Genomic DNA, 24,790 nt, shown 5'->3' with positions numbered 1-24,790 from the left:
CGAGTGAGAATATAATGTTGAATAAATGTAGGTAAAATGAAATATACATAAAATTATAAATAAAAATATATAGGTGCATAATATCGGCACATCCACACACACAACCCTTTGATAAGCGACAAGGTCTGCCCAAACCTTTTTGACTTTTTTTTTATTTATTTACAATTTTAAAAAACCCGTTAGGGTTACATTAGAAATTTAATATTATCAAGTCATTTTATGTCTCATCTAGTCTAGTTAGTTCAGTCATCATGTGCTTTTTCAGATTGATTTTCGTTTTTTTTTTAAATTTAAGTTTTCATGACTTCTTCAAAATCGGTGCAGCAAACGCAATGGAATTATCACATATTTAACAGTGGAAAATTTTATTTCAATATCGGTTTCATGTTTGAAACACTACAAGGCCTGAGCAGATTTAACAGATGTATTTTTATAATTGGACGAACATATTATCAATGTGTAACGTGATTGAGAATTAAATTGAATTCAGTTTAGTCATAGCTTTCAGTACGTAAACACAAAAAGTTTTTTTTTGTAGTTTAATTTGGTTTTTTTTCGATTCTTTTAGACAAATATTAAGTTTTTTGTAAAGTTCTGATTTTTTTTTGCTTCAGTTTTTAACAAATTTTTTGATGCTTCTAGATAAAAGCAAAAATTTTCTCAAAGTCGCATTATGTTTTTTATATGGCTATGAAAAAGAAGCCTATCATATTGATTTCCATTACATACACAAATGCTTACTTAAACACAAACCTTTGGCACACCTGGACATGCCTGGACCTATTTAACCCGAAGTGAAATATTATAAGGTCTGTACAGACCTTGTTGCGCTTTTTATCGCCTACCAGACTGTTGTCCATCGAAGGGTTAAGGAGGTTGAGCTTTCCAAATAAATCATTTATTAATGTTAATTCTCGAAAAAAAAAATAATTTGAGGGACAAGAATGGATGGTAACGTAGGACGTGGATGGCCAAGAAAGACGTGGCAGGATGAGATACATGGAAATTTTAAGTCTGGTCATGTCAAAATCAGACGTAACTGAAGGGCATGTATGACAAGATGTATGAATGTGGAAGAAGATAAAGATGCATGTCAGGATGGACGTATACCCCTATGGTAGTAGTAGTAGTAGTATATATTGATTATTAACTTCTGAAAGTAAAATACGGAGAATTTTAAAAACGCCAATTAATTATATTTTTTAGTTCATACTTTTAGTAAATTGAATTTACAAAAGCAACTTCGTTCTTCTTATGTACAGTTTACTCTTCGTTGAAATTTCCTATCCATATGAGTATCGGCATTGATATGGCTGACACTCTTTTGTACATATCAGTGGTATCGTTTTATCGTATTGATGCATTCCTAATTAAATATCTTAAAACAACTCCACGCTGGAAGAAAAATCTAAATAATAATATGCACGCAGGTATATGATAACAACTAAATAAAAATTTGTGCACAATTTTGACTAAGGACATTAAATGAAAGAGAAACCATAGGACAAGTTATGGTTCGTAGCTATTTCCAAAACCGAGGTGAAATGTAAGGCAACTGGAATGGATACACGTACACGAATACATTTTTCTCCTTTTAATATTTTTTCCTTTTCATCATATTGATATGAAGCATCTTCTGTCTGCTTCAAAAATCTTTCCATATGATCATTCCAAAAATTTTCCAACTGAAATTTTAAATAACATAAAATTAGAAAAAAGTCACAAGAAAAATACTGTTAGAAATTGATTATTAATGTTTTTGGTTAAACATTTTAGATCCGCAATAATTCAAAAGTGAAAAAAAAAAACATGGAGGTTTTGTATACTGTATACAAAATTGAAATTATTTAATGTCAATTTTGACGCAAAATAAAATAGGCATTTAAATGTATACATATTAAAATTAATATTTGAAGCACTAACTTTGTGATTTTCCATGTTAAATGATATAACTACTTATTCAATTAAAATTTGTGACAGCTCAAAACAATTACTGCACAGTTAGCAGATATATTTTAGGTATCTACTAGTTATCCAAAAATGATATAACTTACAACTCGGTTATAAACTTCGACTATACCCTGTAAGCGTGAAAGCACTATATATGATTCATAAACGTATAAGCCTTAAAATATTTAGTGGTTGTTTATTTTTCAGCCTTGATAATGAAACAGTCGAAATATCAAATTTATTTTAGTGATTTTACACAAATTAAATTATTTTTTAAAAACAAAAAATTAATTGTATAAAAACAAAATGTGTTCGCATTTTGAATTTAATTAACCACCCAAGTCTCAGACGACTATTCTTCGATTCTAGAAAAATCGTACTCAATCAATCAGAAATGATCGCAGTAAGCTATTTTGCACGGGAATAATACACTGAAGTCCACTTTCGTCATTTAAATGTTTTTTTTAAGTTTAAATAAAAATCTGAAGTCTACTTTGTTTAGATACAAATATCATCAGTAGTCACAGAAACACTATTTAAATATGTACAATTATTGCCAAAATAATGATTATTTTATGAAGAAAGTTCTTTATATATTGAAATTATCTCATGTGGTTCAAAAGTTATGAAGTTTTGGAAATTGCTCAATCACAAGATCTTGTTTCCCGAACATTTCGTTCAATGTTAATCACGTGGTAAACCACTTCAATAAAATTTTAATCTAGAGATGTAGTGAACTTTAAAAATATACATAATTATAAGTACAATACATTCAAGGAGATCAGATGAGCACATAATACACTGAAGACACATATTATGGAAAACCTTCAAGTATGACAATCGCTCATACATATTTAATGAAGCATTCAATGAAGGAAAATAGCATAATGAATATAAAACTTACCCGATAGGATTCCCTATTTACTGTGGACATCAGTTCAATAATAAGCAGATTATTGTTTTGTATTACACGAGAACCTCCAACTTCGTTCATAGCTATTACAGTTTCAGTGGTGAGATTTATCACAACTAAGAACTGAAAATTAAAAATTAAAATACATTAACATTGTGTAAGAGTTTGTACATGAGTGCAAAACATATGTTTTAATGCAGCTAACTGAATTCCAAACACATATTAATAATTAATTAATATCTTAGCTTCGTAAACATAATTTTTAACAAATTAATGCACCCTCATGTAAAAATAAAATCATTCTCTAGAACTCAGACATCCTAATAATATTTGGTGTTGTGCAGTCTAAAATTTTTTTACGTCAACAGAAGCAGAATTCCGTGGTATAGTTTCAAATTTGTAAAAAAATCTATGATGAATTTTTTGATGAAGTAATTTTTTCGTAGATAGTCTGTCTGCGGCGCCACTTGGAAGCCGCAAGCATTTCTTGCCAAGTGGCAGTCCAGTAGACTACCCTGCAGGTTCTGAGATTCATTGTAAAATGGGACTATTCTGAGTCCGTTCCGAATCTAGCGCTGTGTCTCAGATTCTTCCTAACTGTTTGCGTTTCGGTGGCTTCGTGTAAAAGAACCTTTTCAAAATTAAAATTAATTAAATCGTATTTAATATCAACTATGGGTCAAGCGCGACTATCCAATCTCTCTTTTTTGTCAATTGAAAGGGAAAGAAAAGTAAACTTTCGCCATATTATTGAATATTTTAGTAAAAGAAAGTCGCGTAAGCACGTTTAGTAAGTATTTGTTGTTTTATTTTGTGAGGTGCTCATTTGAAAACCGCCCCAGATGCCAACCCACGCTACGCCGCCACTGGGTCTTAAATTATTAATGCAAATATTTCTTTAAAAAAAAAGTTTATTATATTATTTACTGGATAAATTATTATTATTGTGAAAAATAAGGGTCAGCACAGTGTAGATTTATTATGACAGGTCCCCATAAATTAGTTCTCGCTCTCCAAGCCCAGGTTTTTAAAGAGCCCGGCTACTGTGTGGAGGTCGAATGTTCTCATATTGCTAAATCTCCCCCCTCTAAGTCCAGGTCCTTAAAGTATCGGCTATTAGGAAGGGGGCGAGCGCTCTAACATCATCAGGTAGTGGTACCCCGAGGATGCAGCTTTATATACCTACAGGGATATGGACAGATTTTGTTTTGTGCAAAAAAGACAATCAAAACAAACAATCAAACAATCGTGGTTGCTTGATTTCATGCATAGCTTACCTTTGTAGTCACAATCAAAACCACTGGGGAATCAGCATCGAGCTCAGTGCCTTCACAGATGTACAGTACTGTCCCATAGTCTTGCTTTATTCGTAGTCTCCATTCTTGACATCGAGCTTGGGTGTTACCCATAAAATCTTGAATCGGGAAAGAGATTGGCTAAAAAAGTGGTAATAATTAGATAATTTAGGTAATTTAATTGATAGATATTTAAACAGAGATGAAGAACCTTTTTAGAAGAAAAATGAAAGGCATTTCCACAGTTTATGACCTCTCATTGGATATATTATTTATTTGTTTAATTTGTACACACACTTCCAAAACCGATGTTGCAATTTCATGGCAACTTTGTCCCGTGTCAAGTTGGAATAAAATAAATAATAATTCACTGCATAGTTACGAGTACATTCACAGAATATTACTAAACCCAAATACAGTCGAACTTGATTATAATGCTCACGGAATTAGCGAGATCTCGAATGTAATAAGAAAACATTCGTTGGAATTTTAGTTTATGGTTTTCTCCATACATTTATTCACTTTTATAAGGAGCTACTTTTCAGATATACCGTGGACGTCGGGATCAGATGACGTTTATGTCACAATGTAAGTGTCTAAGTACCTATTATAATTGGTGTTTTCGCCAACAATACTGGAAAAATATTTTAACAACTTCTTTTGCGGTTTATAAATGACATCATATTTCGGGGGTTTATACAACGTTATTCAGTTTTATTAAATGTTATATATCGTCAATGCATAATAAACGTTACGAGTGGGTGATGTTAAGTCAATTAAAAACAAACCCTTGAATTATAAACATGTCAACTAACAAGAGGAAGTATGTCAATTCATGAAAAAATGGCAATTATTTGTAAAATACAATGCAACGCAAAAAATTATTTCTTTATAAAGTGGAAAAATAAGAATGTTTATTTATTAGCTTTGGAAGCCAACTGAAAAGTCACAATTTGTTCAAACTTGACACTGACTATCTCAATGGATCAAGTTATCGGACTTATTTCAAATGAATGTAACGTCAGCTGTTGCTGCTATGAAAATTCAATAACCATACTTTTTATCACACCTTCTTTTACCCACAATATTTTACGTCCACTCGGTCAGGAATTGAACCCAAAACCTCAAGAATGGTAGGCGAACGTGCCACCAGTGCAAAAGGAAAAAAAAATTCGCCTCTAGTTACCTCATTTTGTGGAAAAAAAAAATTACACTTGGACAAACAAAATAACTATACGAGTAACAAAGATTTACCCTTATCTGCTGGTTCCAGCCGACTTGTCCGAGGAAGCCCTGTGAGGTGAAGGCGAGCAGGTCGGCCGTGGCGCTGAGCGGCGCTGCCAACGCGCCCAGTAAACCACGCAACACACCCGCTGGGCCCCACAGTAGCGCCAGGCCACCCCGCATGCCGTCTGCCATCGCAAGTAGCCCACTCGCCATTCCTTGCGCCATGCTGCCAGGCCGCACGCTCCGCGCACGCTCGCGCCGCCGCTTCAGCTCAGAGTCCGGGTTCAGCCTCTCCAGGTTTCTGGCCACGCTTCCCATCACCATGTTTACCGACTCCACTGTGCCTATAAATTATCATCTTGACATTCAAGTGGACAATTTTATTCTAAAACTAATTAATACGAGGGTTGTCTGAAATGTTTCCGACCTCAACATAAAGATGGCGGCACTTGTCAAAGAAAATTGGGGAATATGTTTGCGCATGCGTTGAAAGGTACTCATAAAATTTCAGCTGTTTTAGAAGCGCAGTTATTTTTTGACAGTTGTTTGAGTGAGTTTCTTTGTTTTTCTTTTCTTTGTTTGTTTTTGTAAAAATTGAAAAAATCGAGCATCGAGCTGATATTAAATATTTATTTTTGAAAAGCAATACGCCCTACACAAATTAAAGACGAGTTCGACATTGTGTACGGGGACTCCATCATATACCACAGTAAAATTTTTGGCAGCTGAATTTAAATGTGGTCGTACCAGCTTGGATGACGATAAACGTTTGGGACGGCCAAAATCTGCAACCACTGAAAATAACATCGCACAAGTTCACCAAATGGTGCTGGACAACTGTCGATTTGGATAAGAGAGATAGCAGAGTCTATGAACATGTCCAAAGAACGTGTTTGTTGCATATTAAAACAAAATTTAGGCATGAGAAAGCTGACCGCGCGCTGGGTGCCACGTTTGCTCACTCCGGACCAAAAACGTGTTCGAATTAATATTTGCACCGCTCTGTTGGCGCAGTTAAGGCGTAATAAATCAGACTTTTGGCGCTGATTAACTACGGTAGATGAAACTTGGATTCACCATGCTACTCCAGAAACAAAAAATCAGTCCAAACAGTAGACTGCGAAGGGGGAATCGGCCCAAAAAAGGCAAAAACTGTTCCTTCGGCTAGGAAAGTGATGAAAAAATAAAAAACAAATTTGAATGAATATGACTTGTTTCATTGTTAGGTCGGAAACATTTCAGACAACCCTCGTACATCAACTAAAGAAATTTGGGCAATGTGTAATGCAATGGCCCAATTTCCGATGACTTGACCGCATAAATCGAGCTCGATATTATTGATGGCATTGTTTACGTTGATTTTTAAGGTAACAATCGTTTGAGGCTTATGCATAGACCAGTAAATTTTCATAGCCCTACAAGAAAAAGTCTAATGGCCTTAAATCACATGATCTTAGTGATCAGTTGACGCCGCTGAAACACGAAAAAATTAAGCCATTGAATTAGTTGTGCGGAAGATCCATTGTTGCATGCGCTGTGTAATGGATCTCATGTGTATTGTTATTTCCCAAATGTGACAATTTTGATTGTTTACATAGCCATTCATCCGAAAATGGGCCTCGTCGATGAAGATGATTTTCCGTCAGAAATCGAGGTCCACTTTAACTGCCTACAAACATTTGGACAAACTCAAAGCATTGTTGATTATACATACAACAATGTACATTAAAAAAGATTATATCATGTTACTTACCTAGTGTGATATTTCTTAATAAAGTTGCTGATCCCTTAGTCATACCAACAAACACGCCCAATGTACCACCAGCGCCAAAGCCTCGGTAAGGTTCCACTATCAGTGCTTGAAGTCCTGTCGCCACCCTTCTAGCAAGACTGCCCGGACAGCCTAATAATTCTAAAGAGCCTACTACCCACACTGCAAATAACATAATTCAATATGTATTTAGATACTGTTGATTGTCTACATTTATGAAAATAAATCCTTTTTCCCCAAAAATAAAGAAATTTTACAGTAAGAATTTTTCAAGAATGATCGCTTGACGTTTGGGCAAGCGAGAATTACAATTCTGATGTGGACAATTTTGTCGTAACATTTTGATTCAGTTAAAAGACTTTTTGGATTTATAAAAATAATAAATATGTTTATAATATTTACCCATGAAAGTCGATTCACAGAAATATCTGCATTTTGTGGATTCAATTTAGGAGTCAGCACATCCTTAAGTAGTACTATCAAGAAATCATTTTAAGGAAAATATTACTGTAATTGCAGGCAAATTTTGGGGAAAGACAATACAATCAATGGAGAGCTCATGAGGCAAAGCTTCGCCATAAAATAATAATATAAATATTAAAAAAAAAAAGATCTTTTAATAAATACAGTGGAACCTTGCCAAACGAGCATCGATTCATTTCAGAATCGTACTTGTAATAAGAAACACTAAGAATCCATGAGCTTCTTCAAGTCACTGATGAAGTTCCCTGCTGTCCTTTTGTCCGAGATTGCTGCTTTGCCATTCCTAACAAGGCTGTGGATGCCGGTTCTTATCTTAAACTTCTGGAACCAATCATAGCTTTCCATGAATGTTTCTTCTTTACCCGTTGATGATCCTTTGCCTTCTTAATGTGGTCGACAAAAATTAATTCCATAAATTATGCTCTCATTCGTTGCTTTGCATTACCTTTTCGTTTATTCATATGAAAAGCAACCTTTTAACATCGTCGAGAATACGTAACCATTGCGTAGGTATTCTTGTGACTCCCTATGAAGCTTCTCTCTTCTTAATCTTGTTCTTGTTCTTGAGGATAGTATAAATTGTTGATGTAGACCGTGAATGTTTCTTCAAATTGCATGTGAGTGCTAGATTAGGCACACTGAGACTTCCTTCTCGCTTCTTAATGATTTCAGGACTTCCTGGTTTTAGATTTTTTATTTATTCGTACAAATACATACATATTACAAAAAATAATAATAACAGATCCCAAACTCTATGAGGCCAAGGGCCCTGTGTTGAGTTGGGATACAACATAATGGATAGTGGAAGCATGTACATTATGCTTGTTGAAAGGGTCATTATTTTACAATTTATTTTTCTCTTTTCTCGTTATACAAATTACTCATTATGAGAGGTACTTGTTAAGTAAGGTTCCACTGTATATGAAATTCTACAAAACTTTAAAAAATTATATTTATTTATATATTTTAACGATTTGTTTAATTATTACCTGCACGATAAAAGGCTTTAGATATATAGTGCTCAGTGAGTATGCGTCCAAGTGTATGGCTGCTTGTAAGCACGTTAATTCTTTCAAATTCAGATAACACTAAAGCAATTTCATTCAAAGCCAGATACATGCGAGGCTAGAAAAAAATAATAACATTAGGGTGTTTATGAATAAGGTGCAGTGAAATACCTGTAATTTTATGGTAATTTTCATAAATGACGATGATTTTACCGTGGAACATGGGAGACGTTTTACTTGTTTTTTGCCTAGACGCACAGTTTTAGCGTTATTCTAACAAATATCGAGCCATAATCGGCAGAACAACGTAAGTGACAAATAGTGAATTGTGCAGGAGAAGGTTTTTTATAATTTTTGTTTCGTATATATATTTTTAATAATTCGGTAAATGGGATTATAATGGTTGGTTACTGCCAATACTGAAGTGAAAGCCAAATTGTTCAAATACCTTCCGCTTTTAAGATAGTGGCGGTAACGCTGTTTTGCCTATAAATCTGACATTGGTGCGAGCTAGCGTAACCGCCTACATTGTCGTCGGTTACGTTGTTTTGCTTAGCTTAAAAATAATATGTCAACATGTTTAAAAATATATTTTTTATTAGTAGAGTAGAATGATGCGGAGTAATACATAGAAAACTATAATTGGCCTATAATTTTGGTTTATTTGTAAATATTGTATTTTTTTGTTATAATGGCTGTTGTTTTCTTTAAATAAATAAAAATAGATATCCTTAAAATTTAAAACTTACGCATTTGCATATTTATGTATGCAAATGCATATAATCCAATTTTCATGACATTATTACATACAATAGCTATTTCTTGTGTATGGTGCGCATATTTTAGGATAAAAAGCACAGATTTCAGTTCAACAATGAAAGCAAACATTTTGAAATTTTTCACCATAGAAGAATTAGAAGAATAGTATATTTAAGTAGTAATTAAAACACTGAAGAGAAGAAACCTTCTAGCTTAAGGCTGACCACTTTACCTCTATGCAACAGATGATCGAGATACGCCGCAATTTGTGTACCAATTCAGTGCCCCGAGCGGATGGGGTACGATGATATAATAATTTGATCTTTTGATATAAACAATAAAAAATTACTTTACCGCGGTGATCTGTTTATTCATTATTAGTGCAAATTTTAGGCATATTTTGGAATTTCAGTAGATGCCTAATAATAACAGTAAAAATATTATAATAATAGTCAATAGCCAATCACACATCTTCGGTGAAAGCATGTATAGTTGTGGAAAAAATGACGCTATATAAAAAAATTATATATTTTTGCCACGTAACGTGTTTATAACACCTTTTTAAAAAAATTCATTTTAATTTTGAATTAACTGACACAAATAATAATTTACTTACATTCCAATGCAAACTAAGTAGCATGTTAAGCGGCTGTATATGCAAACTCCTCAACTGTAGAGGGTTAACTAAGGCAGCCATTTCAGAAAATATATTTTCGGGAATAACAACAACGATTTTCGATTTGGGAATGTATTCCATGTTTCTAATAGGGCAGGACATTCTTTCGGGAGGTGCGAATTCCGACAAATACTTTGACAATACAGTCATATATTTGCCTTCGATGAATGCAGAAAATTTACCCACCGACAGAGATAGATCAGTCCAACCTGGAACATAAAAATGATATGAAAATCAGCCTGGAAGGATGTTGCGTTTACCTGTCAGAGAAGCAGCTAGTTATTCAGGCAAAATAATTACAAAATTATAAGATTACAGCACAACTTTTTTTCATATTATTTTTTAGTTAACTTTTCAGAATAAGGTTTAGAAATTTACCACACTTTAAAAATGTCACCCCAGTTTACGGTCGCCATTTATTTCAAGGTTGGCTAGAGAGGGGGAAAAAATCATGAACAAAAATACGCATTGTTTCAATTTCTATTCGGTAATACCAACATTTCAAATAAATGCACGATTCAAGGTGTACTGTTGGGTGGGTTTGGATGATCGAATTTAGTACCAACCGAATAAAATAGCTTTTATGAGATGTTGAAAATAGTAAACGAAAGTTATGAATGAAATTATTGATTATTAGAGCTTTTATAAACACTAAAAGAGTCTTTGAGAAATCCTTTATATGTACAACATGTTAAATCCAATATTCCTCCCGGGTGATAATACCCTATTGTAAATATATTTCTACTTATTTTTTTATGTAATAGCTGTAAAAAATTCTAGCCATTGCAAGAAAATTTAATTTATAAAAATACAAGACCATGGCACAGTTGGTTAGACGGCCAACTGTGAAACTGGCGTCGTTCGATTCCATTCAATTCCTGCAGGTTGCAAGAAAAATCTAAGAAAGTTTATTTTCTCAATTGGTCTGGATCTCAGAGTAATAATACGCTACAGCTGTAGCGATGCCATTCACTCTATTGCAAAAGCTAAAACACGATTCGCGAAAGATCTATACCAAGTTTTATTTGTTGTGAAATATTAATCCCATATTAACAGGCTAATAAGTAGTGACGAGAAATCGATTGAAAGCAAGTGATGATATGATATGCTGATATGATGAGTAATAATATTAGCCCAGGATTACGGGACTAGTACAGAAGATGCGAGCTCAAAAATCACATTGATGCAAAACAAATTTAATTTTCAACTAAAAAAGTTGTGTTTCCTATTTTTTTTATTTTCTTTTATTTAGGAAACGTACAGTACAGTTACAAAGTTTAATATTTTACACAATTAGACTTAACTCTAATGGACCAGTGAAGTTTCCATATTATAAAGCAATTATATGTAAGGTTAATTATGAAAGTATAAAAAAGAGAAGGAAAAAAAAACATAAATGAAAGTGGTTTAAAAATTAAAATTTAAGTAAAAAAAAGATATTTTAAAGTTTGTAGTTTGTAGTGAGTATTTACAAATGGAAATAATATTAAAAATGAAGAAAATTTGTAAGAGTAATTAAAAGTTAAGAATTGAAATAATGAATGAAAAACATGCTCAGATGTAAAAATAAAATAAAACAATAATAACATTTAAAAAAAAAAGGGTACTATTATAATAGTACTGTTCCTGCATGTTACTTTTGAGTTTAAAGAATGTGTATAAATATTATTTATGAAATACTGTATATATACTATAATGGTGGTGAAGGTGAAGGTGTATTTTAGTATTTGCATGTTGGTGTAGTGAGTGTCGTGACGAAGAGACGGGTACGTCTCAAAACCGGTAGACTAAAAAAGTAGATAAGTGGTTATATACTACTATTTACTAACATTAGTTGATGTGTTTAAAGTTCATTTTTAGGTTGACACGGTTTATTTTCCTGAACAACAAATAAATCAAAGTGGTCTCTGGTCAAGAAATGGTTGAGAGCCACTGCTCTATTGCACAGAACAAAAGCGTTGCAAATTTTTGGCTTGGTTTTTGGTTTTACAACAGACGTGTAATGGACGGTATAGTCGCTTCGCTTGCGATTCTCGACCTGAGTGCGTGCAGCCGATTGTTTTACTGTAAACTATAGCTAACTAAGTGATTGATAATCTGATGAATGATGAATGATGAATGACTGAATGATTGTTGTCCGCATGGGTGGCTCTGTAGTGTTATTTCTCTGAGGGTGCTATGGTGTATTTTCATAACCACTAATAAGTAAAGAGTGCGCTGGTTTCTTTTCCGCCGGTTGCTATTTGTTTTTTATGATTCCAGAGTCCGCTGCAACTTCGCTATACATTTTATCGGGTAAACTCGATTTCAATGACGGTGTAAACAAGATAAACATATAAATGATTAAGAATACAACGTTATATTATATTGTATTATTAATATAATTACCATAATTTATAATGCCGCTTTGTTTCCACATTTCTAATCCCAGTGTGAAATCAAGTATCGGATCATTTTTACATTTTGTACCCTCAGAGGATGGTGCTCCGATTAAAATGACGGGAAAATCATAATTTTCATCAACTGGAAGGCGATTGTCCATTTGCATATTGTTTACTTTTACTTGCAGTGATAATCCCTGTGCGAAAATTCATTGTTATAAATTAGTTGAGGGCATTGGAAGCAAAGATAGCAACCGCCAAAAAATATTTTTTTTGGTTATGATGTCATTCTTCATCATTCATTTATCAACTTTATTTTTATAAAAATCATGAGTTGAGTTGCAAATATAGTTTAAAATCATACTTATAATGGTTTGGAAGCAAACATAGCAATATCCATCAGACATTTTATTCGACCAATAACAGGCTTGAGATTTAAATTTTCAAAATGGCCATGCCATACAAATATTAAGAAAGTTTTTTGAATTCGTCTTTTTATTAAAGCTAATTTATTAGTATCTTAAAGTTTAAGTTCAGTGAAAATAACATTTCTAAAGACTCTTTGGCATTAGTGTAGCAGTTTTTGTTATTTTTCTCAAAAACACCAAAACGGGAGTTTGCTATCTTTGCTTCCAATACCCTCAGTTATTTCAAAAGTAAAAAATTAAAATAGTGAATCTAAATTTGAGATATGTATTTGGAAATGACAGAAAGCAACATATTTTTAAAATCAGGTATAACTCTATTTTAGAATAAGCTATTTATATATAAAATAAAAATACGTACAAATAAACTATATACGTATTTTTATTATTATAATCTATTTTAAAAAGTAATGTTACAAAAGAAATCTAATATGTATTAGATGTTAATGTTGGTAAATGAAGTAAACATAGAATATCTGTTAGTGTAAATACGCTCATTTTATGATTTATCTGAAAACTTTCTGTTTAGCACACATCAGCAAAGATTATCAAAGATTTGAATGTACTAAATTAATTTTAAAAAGTAAATAATATAATCAATGCTGGGATTTTATTAAATACCTTGTCATTGGGCACCGATTTGATAGAAAGATCTTGAAGATTGACTGAGGTGATTTCACCAGATGAAAACTCCTGAACCATTTCTCCCTCAGAAATGAACATTATAGAAGTATAATGAACGTCTAAATTTAAATAAACACCAGTGTGTAAAATATTTAGGAGGAATTGTAGAATATTTTCTGTTCCTAGAATATAAATATGAATTAGACTATGAAAATAAAATAATATATTATTTTTTTTTTAAAATATGTATATATATGAAATGTGCATCAACCTTCAGGTTTATCGCTCTTCAATATTTCACTAATCTTGCAGCGTGGTGTGGGTGGCATTGATTCTAAAAAAAATGGAACTGATTAGAAAAAATAATAATTTAATGATGACTGTTTATCAATCACAATTTGCGTTACAAAGACAAAATTCTAGCTCTCGTAAAGATGAAGGAAGACTTAAGGTTATGGATGGTATAATCTAAATTTGGGTTCACCTCAAAAAGTTTAAAAGACATGATTTGGACAGATGTCAAAAATATCAGTACAGTACAGATATGGTTTTAAATATTACTGCGGAAGAAACACGTTAATCCAGTAGAAGCCATCTGCGTTCAGAGCATCATCATCATCATTAGGGCACTGCATTAAAACGTCAACCGCAGCAATCATGAAAGTAAGATGATCAGTATGCCGCTTCAGACAACTGTGAAATATTGCAGTGCAAAACCACCGCTTGAATCACAATGTCCCGGGATGGTAGGAAAAAGCGTTAACCACTAGACCATGAGGCGGATTATTCTCTACTAGATCTTGTTTTTAGGATTTTCACCCGAACATAGTTAATTATTATTATTTAATAATCATCCCAATCACCCATCTTAATATGATGAATTTAAGATCTTTGAAGGATTTCAATGATACAGTTTTTTTTCTTAACTTACCAACTAGTTTACAATCCGAAAACAATGATGCATCAATGTCCTGCCAAGAATAAATACATCCACATTAATAAACATATTATAAGCACATTATTACAAGTAAAATAAATGTGAAAATTAAAATGTGATAACTTGGTCTGCCTACTGCCTACTGCCTACTGTGTATATTGAGCAAATTCTGTGAATGTTTCTTAGAGGCATTGGAGTTTTGTGTAGTCGTTTATTTTGTTTGCATTACTACATTCCTCTTCCTTTCGAAGCGGGATCCAGGAAGTATAGCAGGGGTCCCAATTTGGAACCAGCACTGTATTCCTCCACTGTCATGCGGGGAAACTAGAATAAGGTGAATGTATGGACCACGTTTGAATATTTGATTGGTCACAAATTGACAAAACTGCAGCAAGGGGTACAATTAAAGCATTTCAAGTTTCTATGTTATGTTATGTTTCCGGTTTGAAATTAAAGAAAGACACTAGTTTTTATATATAACAGTTTCGGAAAAGGGGTGGGTGCTTTCATTGCATGTATATGTTACAATGCAAGGTAAATGCAATGCTAAATGCAATGTTAATGTAACATAGCACGTTAAGTGATCACTTAAACCTGCCAACGACAGATCATAAGCCCTGAAAATGCCTAGACTTCCATATTATTCTTTTAAATGTCTTTTGCCAAAGCGAGAGATACATTGCGATAATGGTCTAATTGCAGTAGGCAAACATTTTTAGAATTGTTTTAAAACTCACCGGTAGCAGAAATTTATCAGAATCCAAAGATTTATTTTGAGAAACGTTTCCAGATAAGCGAGACCTTATATCACTAGCCGATATATCCACCTAAAATTATGAATAACAATTCATTACAAAGCTGGGAATGTACGAGGCGTGTTCAGAAAATAATGGGAATTTTTCAATTTCGTGGGTTTGGAGTAGGATTGTATTTTTTAATTATTATGTTGGTATACATGCCCTTGAAGTATGCTAAATTTTCAGCTATATTCATTGTTTATCTTGTCTGTGGCAGCCGCTAAGGTTAGATATGTTTTTATGAGCTCTGCAATTTTTGTTTGTTAAAAAAAATTAATCGAAGAATTTGTATCAAATTTTATATATAATGATACAAGGTAGGTAATTGCATCCATTGTATTAGGGTTTGGTAGCAAAGTAAATAAAAATAACGCATTCCGTGAACCAGACCAATTCGAGCGTTCATCTGCCAACAGGCAAGTGCCGTGATTAGCCGATCTGCTGCCCTTTCTCTCCAGTTCCACACTTCCAACATTTTCATATCTGTCCATCCATCGTATTTTGGGCCATCCTGGTCTTCGTCGTCCTTGTGGCACAGAGAGAGTTAGGCGTTTTATGGGGTTTCGTCGTCCATTCTAATTATATGGCCAGCCCATCTCAAGCGTCCTTGATGGAGTTTATTAAATCGGGCGCTCCGTAGATTTCGTATAGCTCCCTATTGTAGCGACAGCGCCAATAGTTTTTTTCTCTCACAGGGCTATAGACAACTCTAAAGACTAGAAGATTATATATAACTATATTTAAACAACGATATCAGTATTAAGGTTCTCCACCACCATTTCCTTATCATGGAGCTGGCAGGCGCCAGAGAAACCTGAAGGTTATCTGTTGTGTCACCATATGTTTAAACTAGGGAGCAGACGTGGAATACTTGAATATATTATGCAATTATGTACATTTCAAACCCCCGTATATCATAAAATGATGTTTCAGATTCGTGCTTTTGGAACTGATCTAAAAAAATTATGTACTCAAATATTATTTTAATCTTATTTACAAACCTGTGTAACATTTTCTATGGTGACATAGGTAGAGTGCGGGTGATAGACCACTGTGACCTTAATGTCCTTACTAAACCCAGGTAGCTTAACAAACTGCTCTGAACTAGTACATGTAACATTAACGGGACTGGACCAAACAAGCACACAATCTGAAATAATAAAAACTAATGTCAAAGGGAAAAAAAAGCTAGCATTAATGTAAGTCGTACTTCTGAACCATTACTTTATTCCTTAGCCTGCGGGTCCCAAACATTGCCATTTTGTGTTGTCACGCCACCAGTGCATTGTGGACCCCAAATATAGGCAATATTAATGTTTACTCGCTCATTCTAACCTCTATATGCATTTATATCCTACTTTTTAAAGATAATTTCATAGACCTATCTTTCACCTACATAAAAAAAAAGATTTTGTATATGATCTTTCATTTTATTAAATTATACAGGGCGGCTATTTACTCTTTTTATGTCTAAATGGATGACTTGAGGATGGCAAGTGACAAAGTGATATAAGTGATATATATATATATATATATATATATATATTAAGTAAGCATGCATAAATCTACAGTTATTGCCATTTCACCATTCAGTCAATACCCAAAGAGGCTTGTTTTAGGATTATTTTAATAAAATAAAATATTTAAAAGAGATACTGTGTTTGATTATCACCACATAAATATATTATGTTTATTTCTGCTTTGTTGAATCCTATAGATACTCAAGTATATATTACCCCCTAAAAAAGGTTTTCTATCTCTGTGGAAATATCAGTTAATAGCATTTAGTACAACTTACCTAAATTAACGTATGCAAATAGAATGTGTGATAATGGATCTCTGTTATTCAAAGCAGCATTGGATAAGATATCGGGAAAATGTTGGGATATAGTAGGCATCGAATAGTAAATCATATCGCCCGAGTCAACTTTACAACACCAATTGGTCATTTCACATTCTTCCACAACCTGAAGAGAGGGTTTAAGGTTTTACACTATTAGAAATAATTTCACAGTAACACATACATTTAAAAGAAAATATAAATAAACATTCCTTATTGGAAAATTCTATACCAGAGAACATTATCTATAACATTTATATTTGAACGATTAACTGTGCTTATGCATTATATAATTAAATTAAAGACATTGTTAATAACCAATTATTGTTTATTTAATTACCCAGCAGTTTTGAAGCTACACAAGCTAAGATATTTTTATAATTTTTCTGAATTATACCTGGATAAGGAAGCGAAACTAAAATAAATAATAAGTGTTTATTTTCACTTGAACATTATTTAATTTAAAAACATACATTTTTATAAAAATAATACTAATATTTTTTTAATGACATGTAAACACATATTATGTTTGCGGGTAGACAAATATTGCTTAGTGAGTTAGACGTATCTTCACTTAATCCTCTTAATGTCAATGGTACCAATAACCAATATAGGAAATCTATTGAAACTGAAGGAGTACTAAAGGATGAACATCTTGCTGGCGAGCTCATACTAATGAATTAAGCCGCAAAATATTTTTCAGTCTACACTCACTTAGAAGGTTGCAGAAATTCTTACGCGCAATACTTTAAGGGTTGCATTATACGAATGTATTGGATTTGACAGAAAATGATGACATTGCATCGTCGATCATTAGCCTACTTTAGGTGAACTTTAGCCTACTTTAGGTTAACAGGTGTGTGTCATCGATTATGGACTATGGACCCCACGCACATACCGAAGTCACTATTCTATCTTTATATCTAAATATTAAAGGTCCGCCGCTAGGTTTGCTTGCAATACAGTAAGGTACAGTTCAATAAAAACTTGAATAAACCTTTGCTTATATGTATGTGACAGAACGTTCAAATAATACCTACTAACATAAACAAACTTTGTTCACTTGGTTCACTTACTGGCACTAACAAATTTACAGGCTTATTAACCATTCGAACTCACCGTATAACTATTTCAAATATGTTCAATATCTAACAAAAAAAATTCATACATTTTAGAGAAGTGCCTTACAATTCAAAATTTGTAAACAAAACAAACCATCACGCCGTTTCCCGTAGGGGTTGGCTGAGATGATAGAATGCCATATCACTCTGTCTTTGCATACAGACCTCGCTTCCTCTACATTCATACATCTTCTCATGCATGCACGCCGATTATTCCTGCTCTTGACATGTCCATTTTCAAGTATTTGATGGACTTGATCGTGCCATGTCTTTCTCGGTCTTACTTGTTTTTTGCATCCATCAACATTTACAACGTGGGTAATTTTGGCCGTTCTTTCACTATCCGTTTGCTCTACATGTCCAAATATACACAGCACCCCTTTCTTGATTCTGTAGATAATGCATGTCTCAGCCTTACATAGTTCACGGATCTCGACATTTGTCCACCTATCATACATCATTTTACCACAAGAGAGTGCATTTCGACAGCATACAACCTACTTTCATCATTATTTTTCCAATTCCATACTTCGCTCCCATACCCATACTAGAACTCCATTGTGAACTGCTAGTTTTGCCTCCTGCAAACAAACATATGTTTACCAAGGTAGATTTCAGTGTACCATTCACCCTGTTCCCGGCACTCACCCTCCTTTCAATATCTTTTGATCCCTAGCAAACATACTTCCCAGATACACATATTCTTCTGCCTGATTCAGAATATCTCTGTTCACACTGATCTCACATTTCATTATATTTTCCTCCCTTTGAAAAACCATTACTTTCGATTTATCAACTTTCACTAGCAAATCGCTTTTCTTGCATACATCGTAGACTTTTGTTACCAAGAAGTTCAGGTCTTCTTTGCTGCTAGCAAGAAGCACGGCATCATCAGCATACAAAAGACAGTTAACAGTTATATCACTCACTTTTGCTTCCATTATTAAATCTTTCAGTTCTTTCATACAGTTATCAATGCATACGTTTTTTGTTTTGTTTGATACGTTTTAAGAAATAAAATAAAAGCAGTGAAATACGCACCTTAACATAATCATCATCATGGACAGAATCAAAACATTTTTGAGAAGCTTGTCCCACAGCAATACAAACATCAGAGTTATTTTTTATGAGGAGCTGCGGAATACTATCCTTTGAAACAGCAATATATGTTTGACCTTTATCTCTTTGGCACGTTGCTACAATAGGCTCCTAGATGACAAAAAATATTTTTTTATTACATATATATTATAATTTACTATACACGGTAAGATATATTCTTACTTGTATAAGGAAACTATTATTAACAGTGCAGTATCGCTATCATGACCCGCACCACAATGGAAGTTAATGTATACTTACATGGGGTTGATTTTATTTTACGAGGTTTATCCAGAAAGTAAGTTCTGTTTGTATTTCTTGCCATCGCAGTGCTGTGATTGCAGTTTTGCGCATCCGTGGTACTTTGACCTACTGAGAAGGAGTTGACGGCATTATGAGTTAGTTAACTGTTGTGTATGCTTCTTGGTGCTTGTTTGAAATGCGAAATAAAATTTAAAATCTTACCACTTGTGAGATAAGGTCTGTAATTAATTTCCCTAATGAGAAAAACATTAAACCAGTCCACATTCATTAACAGATCTGCGAGGTAAGGAAATAAATTGAGCAGAAATTGTAAACTTTTGATTTTCTTTAGTTTCTTTTTTGACTGCACAAACCAGTTCATCACAAACCAAAGATGGATGCCCACTTTGTTCGTCATTGGCACATTATTACTACTTTCATTGAACTGTCTCACCCTCACTTATCACATGTTCTCCGTGTACTTCACAGATCTGAACCGGTTTAATGTTTTCCACAGGACACGAATTACAGACCTTATCTCACAAGCGTGGGATTTTAAATTTTATTCGGCATATAATACAAGCACCACGAAGCGTACGGTCGGCTAACTCATAATGGCGTCAACTCATCAATATGTCAGGGTAAATACCACGCATGTGAAATACAAATGAAACTTTCCTTCTGGATATGCCCCGTATAAAGATGGTATGATTAATCAGTAATGTTTTGGAAAATATAATTTCACTTACCGATATGCCATTGATCTTCAGTGAAAGACTTTTACGGAGGGCAAACTTGTCAACACGAAAGGGGGAGGTGAATGAATCCAGCTGTGTAGTTGCAATAACAATGAAAAAGGCATAATCGTCCATGATAGGAAATGAACCTAATTCTTCTTCGTCTTTCAGTTCCTCACTTTTCACTTTGAAGCTTTTTATCGGAATACCAAAAATACTGCAACATGAAAACAAACATTAATTAAAAATAAAATATTTTTTTATACACACAGCTAGCTACGTCGGAAAACGTGTGATTTAGCAGAGGGAAGCATGCAGCAATTATAAACCCGATTTTTCTAAAATTGTTGAAAATTTATCCCAATGTCAAAAATCACACTAATTTTTAAATAAACGCTTGGATACATGTTACTTTTGAGTTTTATTTTTTTCACTATTGTAATTTTTAACGAACCGTATGCTGATAAGTGATATGTGCTATTATTATTTTGATTTGGTTATATTTTTATTAATCTCAAATGGTTTTCTGAAAAAACGGGGGTGGTGGGTTTCATGATATTTTTTGTCATACCAGTATAGAGTTGCGGCCTGCGTAGCTTTACAAATATATGTATGTGGCCCGAAGAAAAAAAAGGTTGAGTATCATTGCCCTAGGGAGTTATTAAGATTGAAATTTATTTGCAACACGCAAGGAAAACATTTTTGAGAAGGGAATATGGTATTCTAGGCATTTACAGGGCTTTACTCCCTTCTCAAACATGTTTCCCTCTCTGTTGCAATAAATTAAAATCCAAATTACAAGAGATAATGAGAAAAGAAACATGTAGATATATTTACATTCAAAAGTTATTTTCTACTCATTCATGCTTTGATAAGAGGAAGCTCTATCCATTGTTTCCTTTATTGCACAATATTCAATACATATTTTTGTATGTATTTTTATGAACAATTTACCGTTTTATCTAAAAAGTACCTTAAGAATAGTAAAAATGTCACTGTACATAACATCTGAAGTGATTCTATAGAAGGATAAATTATTTATATATTTTATTACAATAAAATATTTAAAAAACACAAACTTTTCTGATTTCGCTGGTAATGGTGTGGCATCAGAGTCTGTGTCGGGTGTAAAATCAACTGCTGAATCTAGTGGTATTGCAATCGACAGAATCTAAAAAGCAAAACAATAAATAAGACAAATGTGCAGTAATAAACACTTATTATTTATTTATTTGATTAACATTTACATACATATGCATATAATGATACTGTAACGCGCAGCGCCCCTTACGCATGTAGATGCTTATAAGATCACCAACATGGTATGGATGGCCACTGAATAAAAAAAATCAACCATATAAATTTTGCTCGCTTCTAAGCAGGTCAAGATAAAATACAAACTCGTCCCAGGCATTGTCAGGGTTGTCTAATCAAAAAGGACAAAAATAAATAAATATAAAGGTGAATCCTGGTCGATGTTCAAATCGGCCTCAAGCGGATTATACTCACAGGTTTCCATTCAATAAATGCCAGAGGTAAAGGGACATCATTGAAATAGATAGATAAATAAATAAAATACCCATTTGTAAATGATAAATAAATCTAGTATTAAATGGCTGACTTTCATTAACCGGCGTTGCCTGTCAAGAGCACAATGAGACCCCAATTTAAAGTGATGGACTGCCTCCTAGTAGTGGGCATTTCCAACAAAGAAATAAATAAAATATTCTTAAAAAAATACATGAGAATATTGTTGAAATTAACAATTATGCTTTCGTCAACTGCTTGCTTTTTCGAGCGACAAAAAGAATCAAACGTCCCGGTGTTGCCAAAGTTTTGGTTCGATAATGCAGGTTTGTTATCAAAATTTTTAAGTGCTGTCAGTAACGGGGCTTATTGGATCAAAGTTCCTATGCAACTACTAAACTGACTCATTACAATACATACGAAGAGAAAGAGAAACAAAGAAGAAAGAAAAACAGTAAAAAATCATAATTATAGATTTTTTTACGTTTACAATTCGCAATAATTTGTCACCCAATTAGACAACAGTCTATTCTAAGATTAATTGTAAATTTACTGGTTTAAATTAATGGAACATGATAATAATAAAGGTATACAAAAGAAAAATTATACTAAGCATCAAGCAGAAAATTAGAAATATATTTTATTTTGGATTCACTGCATAGCTTAAAGTACTGGAGTACAGTAGACTTTTTTGACGCAAGTTTTTCTAGGTTAAAAAAACACTAAAATAGACCAGATATTGTCTTGAGCTTGTTATTTTGTGTCACAGCTTTTTTTTTTAAGTTGTATTTTATCTAAATACTATTTGTATATTTATATAAAATGTCAATTCTAAAACTATTTTTTGTGTAAAAAATAAATCAATCGAATTAAACTAAAATTGTAAAATGTTATCCTCGGCACAAGTTTTCCCAGTGTCAATTCAATTGAGGTCCTCAGTATCAAAGATGACCAAACGACCCCATACCTATTTTTGAGAAAATTTAGAAAATCTATAATAGAACTTTTTTATTTAAATACTTACAAAAAATGTGTTTCATTTGATAATATTTGGTGCCATTAACACTTTCAACAATTAACCTAAAGGTTGACATAACAAGAAACACTATTTTTATTAAGTTGGCCTACTATTTTTAGCGTTTATTAATGTATTAATTGTGAAGCATTCAATATTATTTTTTTTAATCTAATGTATTTTATTGTAACTAAATAGACAGAATGAGTCCATGAATAAATAAATAATAATAAATGTAGGTATTAACTTACCACAAAATCAAAATCAGTTTCATTTATTAACACAAAACAGCTTGAAAATGTAAATATGTTAATGTTGTTTTGTATTTCATAACTTATCCCCAGTACTGAAATCTAAAAATATAAATATAAATTAATATTGACCTTCGTTTGAATTGGTTTCATAATTTAAAAATAATTGGTTTCTAAAAATTCCAAATATAATATGCAAGTGGAGCTAAAAAAATGTGTTCATTATTCTTTTGATCTACGATAATTTATATTTGAATTTAAGTAACCATAAAATGTGTATTTATGTAATGTAAATGTTTCAAAATCCATAAAAAGAAATTTAGGGATATAGTCGACATTCTGGCACTAGAAATGAGCCAGTTCTGTCCAAATGGTATGCATTCAAAGTACAAATATTTTGTGAAATTAGGACAAGAAAAATAAGTCTCATAACACCGCTATTTGTAAAATTTATTGCGAAGTCGACAGTAGAATGTTAGAAGAATCTGTTCTGTACTAGACTGCATTTTCAGGGTAATATTCGAATATATTTATCATATCTTTGAATCATACAAAAGAGAAAACCAGAATCAGAAAGAATGATGACAAGAAAGTGACAAATGTGTACAGTGCGTCTCAATGTTTAATGGCCTAAATCAATGTGTTAGTGCCTGTCAGTTAACCAAGTAAACATACAAATTTCTTCGAGTTGTTATTTAATAATATAAAAATTAGTATACTTACACTTGATAAATAGCTAATAATCAACGATTCTGATGAATTAATAGCTACAGTGCCTTCAGGAGTATCATCGTTTTCATCAGATTGTATTTTTATTGCTAATGGTGCAGAAAAGTAACATTTCTCAAGGATCTTCAGTCCAAAGAAAAAATTTGCCTAAAAAAATATAAAACATACCATCAATACATTCTTAATCCAATCGCAGCGGAAACTGTCTTTAAGCAGTTTAAAAAATCGTGCCCCTTACGCCGCCCCATGTGTTTAGACATGTTTTACTTTAAAGGCTGACAGAAAGTTTGTATCAAAACATTCTCTGAACGTTTGTTGATAAGTGACATCTCTGAATAATTCCAAGTATTATATTTGTTCATATTATAAAAGATTTCAGAGCGGGGAAAAAAACGACCAGTTAAAAATTCCCATTCGGCAGAGACCTCATCCTGTATCTCCCTTGTCGTATTCCCTTATCTGTATGGAACTGTGAGTTGATTGTATTATTGGGTACCTAGTGTTATTTTTGAACTGATAAAACATAACAACTTTACACTTATATGTTTATAAATTTGTATAAACCACTTTAATTTGGAGTTATATTTCGAGCGGTTTCGAGGTTACTACCCCATCGTCAGGAATTAAACTAACTTATAATTACTTGCGTTGCTATTTATATTTTAAAATACTGTATGAAAGAGACAGAAAAATGAAAGAAAGAGAGAGAAAGATGATAAAATGAAGCATATTTTTAAAAGAGGACTCGAAGTTAAATTTAATTGATTATTTATTATTTGAAGTTTTTGATTAATGGCTTTACTAATTTCTAATCCTTCTAAATTGTCTAAACGAAAACCATTTTTATTGACGTGCAAAATTTATACACCTGTTTCTTGATTAAAATCATGGTTTTCGGATATAAGATGATTTGCGAATTCTGAAAAATTATTATTACTGACACATCTTATATGTTCTTTGATTCTAACTTTAAATTCACTTGAA

General features: G+C 32.8%; 1 protein-coding gene across 1 annotated transcript in view; it reads right to left on the bottom strand.

The window, feature by feature from the left end:
- Positions 1-851: 851 nt before the first annotated feature.
- Vps13B (vacuolar protein sorting 13B) overlaps positions 852-24,790 on the bottom strand; it is a 153,276-nt gene continuing 129,337 nt past the window's right edge. Inside the window, exons 63-81 of the mRNA XM_088233101.1 lie at positions 23,801-23,953; positions 23,078-23,179; positions 21,364-21,455; positions 20,297-20,501; positions 19,248-19,415; positions 17,044-17,212; positions 16,247-16,395; positions 15,186-15,275; positions 14,443-14,482; positions 13,783-13,845; positions 13,509-13,693; positions 12,470-12,659; positions 10,022-10,290; positions 8,629-8,764; positions 7,139-7,318; positions 5,413-5,729; positions 4,141-4,299; positions 2,855-2,986; positions 852-1,685 (exon numbers count right to left, since the gene is read on the bottom strand). Coding sequence (XP_088089227.1) covers positions 1,482-1,685; positions 2,855-2,986; positions 4,141-4,299; positions 5,413-5,729; positions 7,139-7,318; positions 8,629-8,764; positions 10,022-10,290; positions 12,470-12,659; positions 13,509-13,693; positions 13,783-13,845; positions 14,443-14,482; positions 15,186-15,275; positions 16,247-16,395; positions 17,044-17,212; positions 19,248-19,415; positions 20,297-20,501; positions 21,364-21,455; positions 23,078-23,179; positions 23,801-23,953 — 3,003 coding nt within the window. The 3' untranslated portion in view covers positions 852-1,481. The remainder of the gene's footprint in view (positions 1,686-2,854; positions 2,987-4,140; positions 4,300-5,412; positions 5,730-7,138; positions 7,319-8,628; positions 8,765-10,021; positions 10,291-12,469; positions 12,660-13,508; positions 13,694-13,782; positions 13,846-14,442; positions 14,483-15,185; positions 15,276-16,246; positions 16,396-17,043; positions 17,213-19,247; positions 19,416-20,296; positions 20,502-21,363; positions 21,456-23,077; positions 23,180-23,800; positions 23,954-24,790) is intronic.

This window comes from Micrasema longulum, unplaced genomic scaffold (genome assembly GCF_059751315.1).
Source record: "Micrasema longulum isolate JH-2025_06_02 unplaced genomic scaffold, ASM5975131v1 h1tg001056l, whole genome shotgun sequence".
In the NCBI taxonomy this organism is placed as follows: domain Eukaryota; kingdom Metazoa; phylum Arthropoda; class Insecta; order Trichoptera; family Brachycentridae; genus Micrasema; species Micrasema longulum.
The sequence above is the reverse complement of the archived record's forward strand: the minus strand, read 5'-3'. Positions and strand labels throughout refer to the sequence as shown.